General features: G+C 45.6%; 4 protein-coding genes across 4 annotated transcripts; 1 reads left to right on the top strand and 3 right to left on the bottom strand.

The window, feature by feature from the left end:
* Nucleotides 1–212: 212 nt before the first annotated feature.
* Nucleotides 213–817, bottom strand: RhiXN_07962 (uncharacterized protein; the record flags this gene model as incomplete). The annotated part of the gene is made up of 3 exons (XM_043327778.1): nt 213–521; nt 579–734; nt 791–817. The coding sequence occupies 3 exons, from the start codon at nt 815–817 to the stop codon at nt 213–215; spliced, it is 492 nt and encodes a 163-aa protein (XP_043183163.1).
* Nucleotides 818–1,451: 634 nt separating this feature from the next.
* RhiXN_07961 (Multicopper oxidase) lies at nt 1,452–2,689 on the bottom strand (the record flags this gene model as incomplete). Its single annotated transcript, XM_043327777.1, has 7 exons — nt 1,452–1,505; nt 1,557–1,579; nt 1,811–2,088; nt 2,139–2,200; nt 2,253–2,342; nt 2,400–2,471; nt 2,516–2,689. 7 exons carry the CDS (start codon nt 2,687–2,689, stop codon nt 1,452–1,454), a joined length of 753 nt encoding a protein of 250 aa, XP_043183162.1.
* Nucleotides 2,690–7,484: 4,795 nt separating this feature from the next.
* On the bottom strand, nt 7,485–8,543 carry RhiXN_07960 (Retrotransposable element Tf2 protein; the record flags this gene model as incomplete). Its single annotated transcript, XM_043327776.1, has 1 exon — nt 7,485–8,543. One exon carries the CDS (start codon nt 8,541–8,543, stop codon nt 7,485–7,487), a length of 1,059 nt encoding a protein of 352 aa, XP_043183161.1.
* A 762-nt stretch (nt 8,544–9,305) lies between these two features.
* Nucleotides 9,306–11,510, top strand: RhiXN_07959 (Retrotransposon gag protein; the record flags this gene model as incomplete). The annotated part of the gene is made up of 2 exons (XM_043327775.1): nt 9,306–9,347; nt 10,206–11,510. 2 exons carry the CDS (start codon nt 9,306–9,308, stop codon nt 11,508–11,510), a joined length of 1,347 nt encoding a protein of 448 aa, XP_043183160.1.
* Between the last annotated feature and the right edge of the window lie 79 nt (nt 11,511–11,589).

The following is an 11,589-nucleotide window of genomic DNA, read 5'->3' as shown; positions in this document are numbered from 1 at the left end:
TATATCTTCTATTCCACCGCATGATGTGGGGGCATTTGGGTATGGTCCAAGTTCGTGTGTGAGGTTCCGTAGACGTGATACCAGCGTGAAATGTTTACAGTGTCATTAAGGGGCTTGATCTATGTTGCTAAACAAACGGGCAGACTTCTTTACGGTACATAAATCTATTTAATGAATAAAAAGTAAAATACAATGGAGGGAGTTGCGCTTTTCTACGGGTTCGGAACCACAGTCCCTTCGGATCTTCCAACCATTGTGGTATCGGAATCATAGCCATTGGGGTCGCAAACGTATTTTGCAGCGAGTAGGTTGCCTTCTGGTGTGTACAACACGACCCATTCACTGACAACCAATCCACACTTCCGTAACAGATCTCCTGCTCGAAGATCATCAAATTTTCCGGGTCGCACCCGAGGAGGGAGCCATACTTCAAGGTCCTCAACCTCGAGGCGCCGAGTAAACATAATAGCACTGTAATTGGGGTTAATAGTGGTCTTTTCCTGGTCCCATATCATTTCAGGCTAGTGAAATCTTGTTGGTTAGTTTCTATATCATTTTCCCTCTGCATCAATACTCACTTTTCCAGGAAGAACGACAGGGCCAATATCAAAGAATTTGTATAACTTGTACTTCCTGATAATCTCGTACACTGGAAAGCCAGGTGGTACAAAGCTGTCGTCCATGCTGACCTCTGGGTGTCGAAGGCGATGGAACTCGCGCAAGTGTTCCAGAGTCTGGAGATATACATGGTGAGACTAAGGTCAGGGGGTGGCACAGAGCTAATGCTTACAATCATGTAGCCTGCACGCGTAGACATATTAATGGCGTTGGCGTGGATGTAGCAAGAGGAGGAACTATTCCATCACGTGTTGTTCGTATGTAGCTCTTTAAATATATTCCATCACTTGAGGGACATAGTTCCCAAGACTCAAATAAACGCGTGAGTGACTCTGACCACACTCCTTTATACTTATCTGTCAGCTCTCTCTGAGCGCGCCCATTGTGAAGGTTTAACATACTGGTAACAAATAAGTGCAGTGAAGTATAAATTAGGCCGAAACGAAGGTAAATATATACCGACTTTGGCCACCAAACATCTTTCACCCTGATTCACGCCCAGCAAGACACGCTGACTTTACGGTCATCAGGCTAAATCATAGTGAAAAAAAAGCCTTTTCTCACCGGCACGCTGAATTCGAGGATATTATTATGCGACAGTGGCGCGCTCAACGATACATCAGAGACAACGTCATAGATAGACCAGAAAGGTCTTTATGTAAACTGTGTGAATAAAAAGACACGTCTCAGTAATCGGCGTGGGCAAGCCGAAGTCATGTAAGAAAAGAAATATTTTTTATTCGTTGATTCATCGCATTTATTCATAATAGAACTACTGTCTCATTGTCACAAAATCCCAGTCAAAGAAATCAAAGTACAGGATCCCAGAATAATCAGTGCTGAGACGTGTAATAGCTTGGAGTTTTAGGCCACTGATCAATCCCCTCCTGAACACACTGTCAGTCAGTCTCACACATGCATTGGGTGTAAAAACGTACCAATAGCACGGCGGCCATTCCGACTGCCAGATGAGGGTATAATTCTGTTGGAATATCGTGTATTCGGCGTCTATTCTGCATGTACTGTACAGGACCGGAAGAGATCTTCCGAAGACTTCTCCCCCGTGTACTTAAAATTTTTGTCTTACTTTGAATACATTTTGCCCCTCTGCGTTGACTACTTTGTGTGTCTTTCAACAAATTCCAGACTGGTCGGCTCTATGTATGTGCTCTCGAGCTTTGACTGTACGTACCGATATGACAATGCATGAACGTAGGGCCTGGGTCAGTCGATTGAAACCGGAAAGCGATCCAGTTCTGACCTCCTAGTCCAGGACAAGTGGCGAATGCATCGTGGTACCGTGGGCCTCCTAGGTTCAATCCTAGGAGGCCTATGTCAAAAGCGTCAACTCCGAGCAACGTCTCCCGGTAAATTGGCTTAACTGTAGCTTGAGCCTCAGCGACTGTCTTGTAGGGGAACCCTCCTGGGCCCCATCCTAGGAACCATGCCTTCACTCCATGTTTACGACTCCTGAAAGAGGATTGGTCGGATTATACACTGGGAACATGGTTGATACTCACGGGCGGGGAGGGTGCAAAGATGGGTTCCCACTTGTGACTACCATGGTCACATCAACATATTGCTAGTTTACCAGTGATGAGCCAGCGATGCAATAAAACCAATTCATCACATACTCCTTTTAGTGGCGTAAACTTGAGATGCGAATCAATTGCATTTCCCTGGTTGTAATCAAACAACACGGGGGTAGCCGAGTCTGGTAGCTCCTATTTCGGTGATCTCTTATTAATAAAACATGGCCGAGCTATGAGATAGCTACATACCGTCCAAGTCTTATTGTTCAAGAACCACCCGAGCTCTGATGTACGCTCGGCCTCCAGGCGAATAGTTACAATCTGTCTTGATATGAGAAGATGCCAGAGGGCTTGGGGTTACGAACCTGATCAGGGGAAGGCTTTGGCGGGGGGTTTGCAGGGAATGGCTTGATGTCGATGGGGTAAAGCTCACGAGCCGACCCGATAGCTTGGCCCGCATAGTCGATGTAAGGGTTCTTCGGGCGAGGAGTCGTGTAGACAGTGCGCTTGACTCTAGTTGGTGTCTCAGTCCGAAGCATATCGCGCTTGACAGGAGCTTTGGCATTAGATTGTAATACCTGTGGATTATGATTAAGCGTTATAAATAGCAAGCAGAGGAACTTGTGAGTGAAAATTATACATCTTATTTGGGTATAATATTTATTTGTTTATTTTCGCGTGTTGCAGTCACAGGAACTTGTGGGTTGATAAAATATTGAGAATATGAGTATCATTCTTGTCACAGGAACTTGTGGGTCTATAAGATATTGAGAATATGCATATTATTCTCATACTATCCGCTCAATATTCTCTTGCGATTTTGGGGGGATTCTCATGAGAATATGAGAATTATATGCATGGTTTCTATTCATTGTATACAATAACCTACATAATCTATGGATAGGTATATTTCCTGATTAAAGCGCCAATGTTGAATGCCAAAGCGTGGCGTGGCGGAGCGGGAGATCTGGCTTTGAGGGGATGTGAGAGGGAGTAAATAAGACAGAAAGATGCAAGTACCTAACTGCAACTGTATCGGCGCCAGAGGAGTGCAAAGCGTGACATAATGCAGCTGTACCTAAGCCTTGAGTAACAAAAGTGAAACTTTTTCAATACCTAACTACAACGGCGGCAGCAACGCGCGGAGCGCGGCGCAGTGTCACACTGGCTGGCATACCGTAATTGTGTTAGCATCATTACAGCTGGATCAAACATGTATATATAGCAACTTACGTTAGTGCTACATGATCTACAATGGGAGTATAGTTGGTAATCTATGAGTTAGTGTTGCGTGTGGTTGCAAACAAGAGCATACCCCAGATTTCTAGCTGCCCAGATTCTAGTGCGCCGCGCTTTGTGCCTCGCGCGTTGCTGCCGGGGTTGCAGTTAGGCATCAAAAATGGCTTGGCTCTTGCTCCTTGAGGCTTGCAATTGGATATGGCTACATCATGTTGCGCCTCACCGCTGCTGCTGTGGTTGCGGTTAGGTGCAAAAACATTGGAGTTGTCTTTAATCAAAACATTCATTATATTTTCTATTTCACCAAGAAATATAGTGCTGTATTACGTTAACAACAGGAAGCCATAAGTTATTCAGGGATGATATTTTCTTGCACTTCTCTTATAGTAAGATATCCTTTATTTGATCAAACATTGCAGCATGATCATTATCTTAGATGAAAAATGAAATAAAGTTGAAAATACAAGAACGATACTCATATTCTCAATATTTTATTGACCCACAAGTTCCTGTGACTGCAACACGCGAGAATAAATAAATAAATCAATATTATACCCGAATAAGATGTATAATTTTCACTCACAAGTTCCTGTGTGTATTTTCAACTTTGTTTCATTTTTCATCTAAGATAATGATCATGCTGCAATGTTTGATTGAATAAAGGATATCTTACTATAAGAGAAGTGCAAGAAAATATCATCCCTGAACAACTTATGGCTTCCTGTTGTTAACATAATACAGCACTATATTTCTTGGTGAAATAGAAAATATAATGAATGTTTTGATTAAAGACAACTCCAATGTTTTTGCACCTAACCAAAACCACGGCAGTGGCAGTGAGGCGCAACATGATGTAGCCATATCCAATTGCAAGCCTCAAGGAGCAAGAGCCAAGCCATTTTTGATGCCTAACCACAACCCTGGCAGCAATGTGCAAGGCACAAAGCGCAGTGCACTAGAATCCAGGCAACTAGAAATCTGGGGTATGCTCTTGTTTGTAACCACACACAACACTAACTCATAGATTACCAACTATACTCCCATTGTAGATCATGTAGCACTAATGTAAGTTGCTATATATACACATTTGATCCAGCTGTAATGATGTCAACACAATTCTGGTATGCCAGCCAGTGTGACACTGCACTGCACTCTGTGCATCACTGCTGCCATTGTGGTTAGGTGTTGTAGACGCACTTGATACCAGGGAATTTATTCCCATTTTCTTGATTTTGAACAAAGGCAATTGGACTCAATTTTCAATCATGTGACTTTGGCACTTATATCATACGCTAAGTGCCAAGCCATGTCCCCATCCATGCTTGGATCAGCATACATAGCCACCTCCACCTGATGACATCATTATGACATGTATGCATGAGTAAGGCCACTTGCAGAGTGGGGTTCTTATTTGATATAGTATTGGTTATTATGTATTTGTAATTAGCTGTCTCTTAGAATATATAAGGAGGCCAACCAACCATGGTAACACCCAGGTCAATTACCTCTTGTTGCATCCACCAATTGTACACAGGGTCTATAACCCAGGTTCACTAGTTACTAAGTAGCTACAATGCCTTAGACATTGCCTCTGCTGTACATACATAGTGTTATGGATATGACATTTCTTCAATTATCTGTACTTATTTTATTAATTACACAAGTAATACTACAGTAAATAGAATGAGATAAAGATGCAAACTAGGGTTTTCAAGGTCCCTCTATCCAATTGCAACCTTTACAAAACCTACAAACCTCAGGAATACCCTCAATATGCAATATCTTTTGCATATATGCTGTTTTCTCACTCATTTAAATATACATAAATTCAGCTGAGTAGATAAACAGTAACAAGCAATATTTCTCCTGTTTTTAGTATTTATTATTCAAGACTCTATCTTGTGGCTACACACAGAAATATTCAGGGTCCCCCCTGTTGCATAGGCAAAGTGCTCTGGTGCTTAATCAGCACTTAAGTGCTGATGCACTAAATGCACCTTTTCTCCATCACCCAGGCATCTCACACTGCCAAATTGCTTGTGCTTAGGTGTGCCTGTCTGTGCGCTCCAGAACACTGGGTCAAACACCCAAAACAGACAACATTTGGCAGATGTCCTAGACATCCATTAGGGTGTCAAGGGGATGGCGCTTGTGGCTGCAGGTTACAATGAAGATAAAGTTGCTTAAGGCAATGGCAGACCTATCTATGGCAACAAGTAACTATCCTACAACAACAAGACTGCTTAAGGCAGTGACAAGTTATCTAAGTACAGTGGAGAAGCCACTTAAGGTGGTGTGGACTAACTAAGTAGCTAACTAAGTAATTACTGGGCTATAAGGCCCTTGTACACTGAGTGGATGCAACAAGAGGTAATCAACCTGGGTGTTACCATGGTTGGTTGGCCTCCTTATATATTCTACAAGAGAGCTAATTATAAATACATTATATGCAATACCTAATCCAATAAGAACCCAGCTCTGCAGTTGGCCTTACTCATGCGTATGTGTTGCTGATGTGTCATGATGATGTCATAGGTGGAGGTGGCTATGTGTGCATGAGTAAGTGCAGATGGGGACATGGCTTGGCGCTTAGCATATGATATAAGCGCCAATGTCACATGATTGAAAATGTTGTCTGTTTGGCTTTGTTTAAATTTGAGAAAATAGGGATTAATTCCCTTGGTATATGTGTGTCTACAACACTGCCCCCCCTCTAAGGGCCTTCTTTTTCATGTCTTTTTTGTACTTTTCTAAAAATCTTTTGGCATTTTTTAAGTTTTCTTGTTGTTCCCATGTGTTCTCTTCAGAGCTGTAACCCTTTGTTACAACCCTCTAAACATATACCATCAGAATTGCCTGAATTTTCTCTATTTTTTAGTATTTTTTACAAACTCATATCTTTACTTTTCCAATCATGTGATCTTGGCGCTTATTATGCCAAGATGCTGCGCCAAGATGCCGTGCCAAGGGCGCTTAGGAGAAATCCATGCTTCTACGCAGTCTGCAGCACTCTTCTTATTTTACAATATGTACTTCTCTTTCTCACACGCACAGACCATGTAGATAGCGCCCCTTGTCTATATATACAGCAGGAAAATTGCTTGGAACCACCAAGTCAATTTTACCTTGTCTCATATCCATTGAGGAGGCATCAGCCAGCTAAGTAGCCGGCCCCCCAGAAGTTCTGCTGATGCATCACCCCCCTTACCTAACTCACCACACCTCCAGGCCTAAGGCCCCTTTGCGTCACCAGTAGATAGTTAATTGTTGCCATAAGCAACTTAGTTAGTAGTAGATAGCCTTACGTAGTTAGATTACATAAACCTGTGTAGTAGTACGGCCACAAGCGCCTGCCTTCACCAGCGCGTACCCACCTTACATTGGTGTACAACACCCTTCCATTTGACTCAGAAGAACCATTTCCCATTTCTTTCCTTGGCATCTGTTATTCCTTCAACTTTGTATTCCTCTTCTCTGTCCACAGTAACCAGTGGTGGGCGGTTCTTGAAGGTGCGCTTCTTGTCCCTTTTCACTTTGGACAGTAGTCCCACATAAAAGACGTTGTGGATCCTCATAGTGTCAGAGCCAACAACTACCACAAGGTAAAGCCCAACAAGCTATTGCCTAATATAGGACTTATCAGCTAGTGGGATCCAACAATGCTCAAGGCAATTGCCAGATAAGGGTTTGGACAAGACCAATATAGTAAAGTGCACTAATGCTATAAAGATAGCAGGGCAAGGAACCTTTCACAGGGACTGGTATGCTCTCAGGCAATACTCTTAATTGTATGTCTTTGGGTAGTAGATGTGGGATGGGGATAAGAGGTCAAGTTCTGAGGCTTAAGGCTCTCAGAACCCTCCTTATATATTCACAAGGGAAGGGAAAAGTAAATACATGTACAAACATAACAACAAAGATAAGGTCACATGACCAAAGATAAGAAAGATGTGATCACATGAATCAAAGTCATGTGATTGGATTACATAATAAGCGCTCAGCACTTGAACAGCATAAAGATGCATATATCCATAAATCTTCATGAAAATAGCGCATATATTCACTATCTCTTTGACTTAGTGGATTCTAAGGTGGTCACGCCTCTAGGGCATGACACATAGATGGTGGGAGCTCCAGGCAGTATGCGCAGTTGGAGATTTTCTTGGTTATCTTGAAGGGGCCTAGGCATTGTTCAGTCAGCTTAGGACTCAGGGTCTTCAGCTTTACGTTTTTGGCGTCTAGCCAGGCCTCCTCTCCAATTTTGAATTCAACTGGTTCTCCTGGTTCTCTGGCAGTCATGCATGTCTTTGATTGCTGGAGCACTGCTTCTATTTCCTGCCATTGTGCTTCCATTTGCATTGCCAGCTTGTCTGCTTCAGGTACATTGGTGGGAATGTTGCTAGGGGTGAGGGCTGGTTCCCATCTGTACAGTGCCTTGAAGGGAGATCTGCCTGTGGAACTGTGGACTGCATTATTGTATGCAAATTCCGCCATGGGTGACCATTTCACCCAGTCCTTTTGGTTGATGCTGGAATAGGCTTGTAGGAAGTGCTTGACCATGGGATTCACTTGTTTGGTCTGTCCATTGCTCTGTGGGTGGTAGGCAGAGGAGAAGTGAGGGTCTATTCCTAAGTGCTGGTACAGGGCTTTGAGGAATCTATTATTGAAGACCCTTCTGCAATCTGAGATGGTCTTCTCAGGCATGCTGTATTGCTTCCATATGTGCCAAAGGAACAAGTCCGCTAGTTCAGGGGCTTTCAGCTTCTTTGAACATTCCACCAGGACCACGTATTTGGTGAAACTATCTATAATGACTAGGATAGAGTTGTTGCTTCCATCTTTAGGCAAATCTACAATCATGTCATAAGACACGTGTTGCCATGGTTGTGTTGGAAGTTCCAAGGGTTGAGGTGGAATGGCTGCATACTTGGGTTTCTGGATTTGTTGACAGGTCTCACAGGAGTCCACATGCCAGTATGTGTTGGCGCAGATGCCTGGCCAGTAGTAGTACCTTGACACCAATTCCAGGGTCCATTGTCTGCCAGGATGGCCAGCCAGGGGGCTATCATGGAAGATTTGCAATAGGTCTGTTTGGAGGTTACCTACGTCAGGGACCACAATGCGTCCTTGGTAAAATAGTAGTCCTGCTTCCATTTTGTAATCCCTCAGTGCTTGTTTGATGGAGGGTGGGGCCTTGGATTTGTTCTGTAGGAATTGCAGGATTTCTTCCAAGGATTTGTCTTGATCAAGGGATGATTCAATCTGGTGTTGCAATTCTTTTTCTGGCGTGACTAAGGCAATATTGGCAAAGACAGGTTCTGGGTGTTTTAGACACAATCAATAACAGGGAATTTATTCCCATTTTCTTGAATTTAAACAAAGGCAATTGGAAAACATTTTCAATCACGTGACTTTGGCGCTTATATCATACATCAAGCGCTGAGCCACATCCCCCTTTGTGCTTACTCAGCACACATAGCCACCTCCACCTATGACGCCATCATGACACATCTGCATGAGTAATGCCAACTGCAGAGCAGGGTTCTTATTGGATTAGGAATTGCATATTATGTATTTGTAAATAGCTCACCCCTGTAATATATAAGGAGGCCAACCAACCATGGCAACACCCAGGTCAATTACCTCTTGTTGCATCTACACATTGTACAAGGGCCTTACGCCCAGTAACTACTTAGCTCACTCAGTCCACATGTTGTAGACACAGTCAATACCAGGGAATTTATTCCCATTTTCTCGAATTTAAACGAAGGTAAACGGACGACATTTTCGATCACGTGACTTTGGCGCTTATATCATACGCTAAGCGCCAAGCCACGTTCCCTTCCGCGCTTACCTCAGCACACGTAGCCACCTCCACCTGATGACATCACTATGACACGTCAGTGACACGTATACATGAGTAAGGCCAACTGCGGAGCGGGGTTCTTATTGGTTATGGTATTGCATATATTGTATTTGTAATTAGTTCACCCCTGTAATATATAAGGAGGCCAACCAACCATGGTAACACCCAGGTCGATTACCTCTTGTCGCATCTTCACTTGTACAAGGCCTTACAGCCAGATCACTAAGTATCACTACAATGCCTTAAGCGTTGACTCCACTGTACATACGTAGTTTGCCATTGCCCATATGGCCCTGGCCATTGTAGTTTAGTAGTTAGACGTCGTAGGGTAGACCTTGCCGCCTTAAGCGGTACTTACTGTACATCCACACGGCCACAAGCGCCCGCGCCCTCGACGTCCTTACAGACGTCTAGGACACTAGGTAATCGACCTTAAGTTGGTTGCAAGCCGTGCCCACCAGCACACCCACACTTAGCTCAACAACAAGAAGGACTCCTGTACTAGCACAAGGGAAATACCGGAGATTGGGATTGCCTTTTGCTGTCAATAATCAAACCAGCGTCGTCCCCTCCTAGTACCGAATTGCTATAAGGCAGACAGTCCCTATTGCCTGCATACCCCCGGTTGCCGCACCTTTTACCAGCGGACCTAGACAGCCAATACACCCGCTTGCAGAGACTGGGTTCTACATCACGCCTGCCCACGGCTGTGATTAGTAATTCCTACTGTTCAACGCTAGGTCGTTTGACGCAAGGTCTTAGCAATCAAGTAATAAAGCGCTCATAAGTCCTGATATAGGCATACTCCCCCCACACACCGTCACCATTACCTCCCGCACTCCCCTTGTTCTTCTTCCCAGGCATCCTCCCACGCTGGCCGGTCCTACCCCACACATTCTATGGCAACCCGCTCCCGGCCGCCCTCTTGAGCCCGCTCCCCTATCAATCAGGGAGAGCTGGAACCCGTCCTTCCGCCAGCCTCCCCTGAGCTTGGCAAAGTCTCACTTGAGCGGGTCATCCGCCTCCTCTGGGGGCTCCAATCCCAAGTCAACCGCATTGAGCGGACCCTCTTGGAACAAGCTGAAGTTAGCCGAGAGGTTCAAACCAACGTCGAGAACATCTTGCAAACCGTTGATGTTGTCAAGGATGGGCTTGCCCAGCTCCAACACGCCCAGGGTCCCCATACCCCAGAAGAACAGAAACCCCCCGCAGTCGAGGAAACTCCCAGGGCCGCGCCCAAAGCCAAGCCTTTTGGCAAGGCTCAACCATTCCTTGGGGCCCCAGCGCCCATCATCTCCACAGGGGCCCCCAGGCGCGACCCCCTCTCCTTATTCAACCCATACCCCTCCTCCTCCTTCCCTTCGGGACCGGCTCCAGCTTCCCAGGGACCTCCACCAGCGCCTGTCATTACCCCGGCGCAGCCTCCAGCCCCCTCCACTGTAAAAGTGGACCACCCAGACGCCTTTAAAGGCAAAATTGGCTTGGAGGCCAAACAATGGCTAACCCGTATGTTGGCCTGGGTTTGCCTCAACCAGAGGCAGTTCCCTTTGGACATGGAGGTCCTGAGCTTCCTGTTGATGAATATGACGGAAGCAGCTGGGGCCTGGGCCCATCCCCACCTGGACCAACTAGGGTCCCATTGCGCACTCATCCAGACCGTGGATGAATTCAAAAACAAGTTCCTGGCCGCCTTTGGCGACCCTGACGCAACCAGAGCAGCAGAGCGGAAGATTACTTCCCTCACACAAACCGGCACTTGTGCCAAATACGTCACCAAGTTCCGCACGCTGCAAATGGAACTTGACTGGAACAACGCCGCACTCCGCGGTCAGTTTGCGCAAGGACTTCACTGGGAGGTCCGGAAACAGATTGCCACTAGGGAGAGGCAACCACGCACCCTGAGGGAATTGCAAGACGCATCCCTCATCATTGACAATGCCCTCCGTGAGGAACGTGCCAGCCACCTGCAGCAGGGTAATAAGTCTGGTAAAGCCTCCACTACCCCCAACCGGGGGGCAAGTACCGGCCATCAGGCCACCAAAACCGGCCCCCTCTCTTCCGATCCCAATTACGTCTTGGAAGAAGAACGCAACCGCCGCCGCACAGAAGGACTTTGCGTAAAATGCGGAAGGGCTGGGCACAAGTTTGCCAAGTGTAGAACCGGCTGGAAGGCTACCCCAAAGGAGGATAAGGGGAAGGCCAAGGAAACCGCCAAATTGGGCAAAGACTCCAAGTACCAATCGGGAAAAGAGTAAGGGCTTCTGCTGCCGCGCGCAAGAACCCTAAGGACATTAGTAATAATTGTATAGAAGTTTGCCATGTATCTACTGCCTC

Source organism: Rhizoctonia solani, chromosome 9 (assembly GCF_016906535.1).
Source record: "Rhizoctonia solani chromosome 9, complete sequence".
NCBI classification, from domain to species: Eukaryota; Fungi; Basidiomycota; class Agaricomycetes; order Cantharellales; family Ceratobasidiaceae; genus Rhizoctonia; species Rhizoctonia solani.
This window is presented reverse-complemented; position numbering and strand designations above follow the sequence as displayed.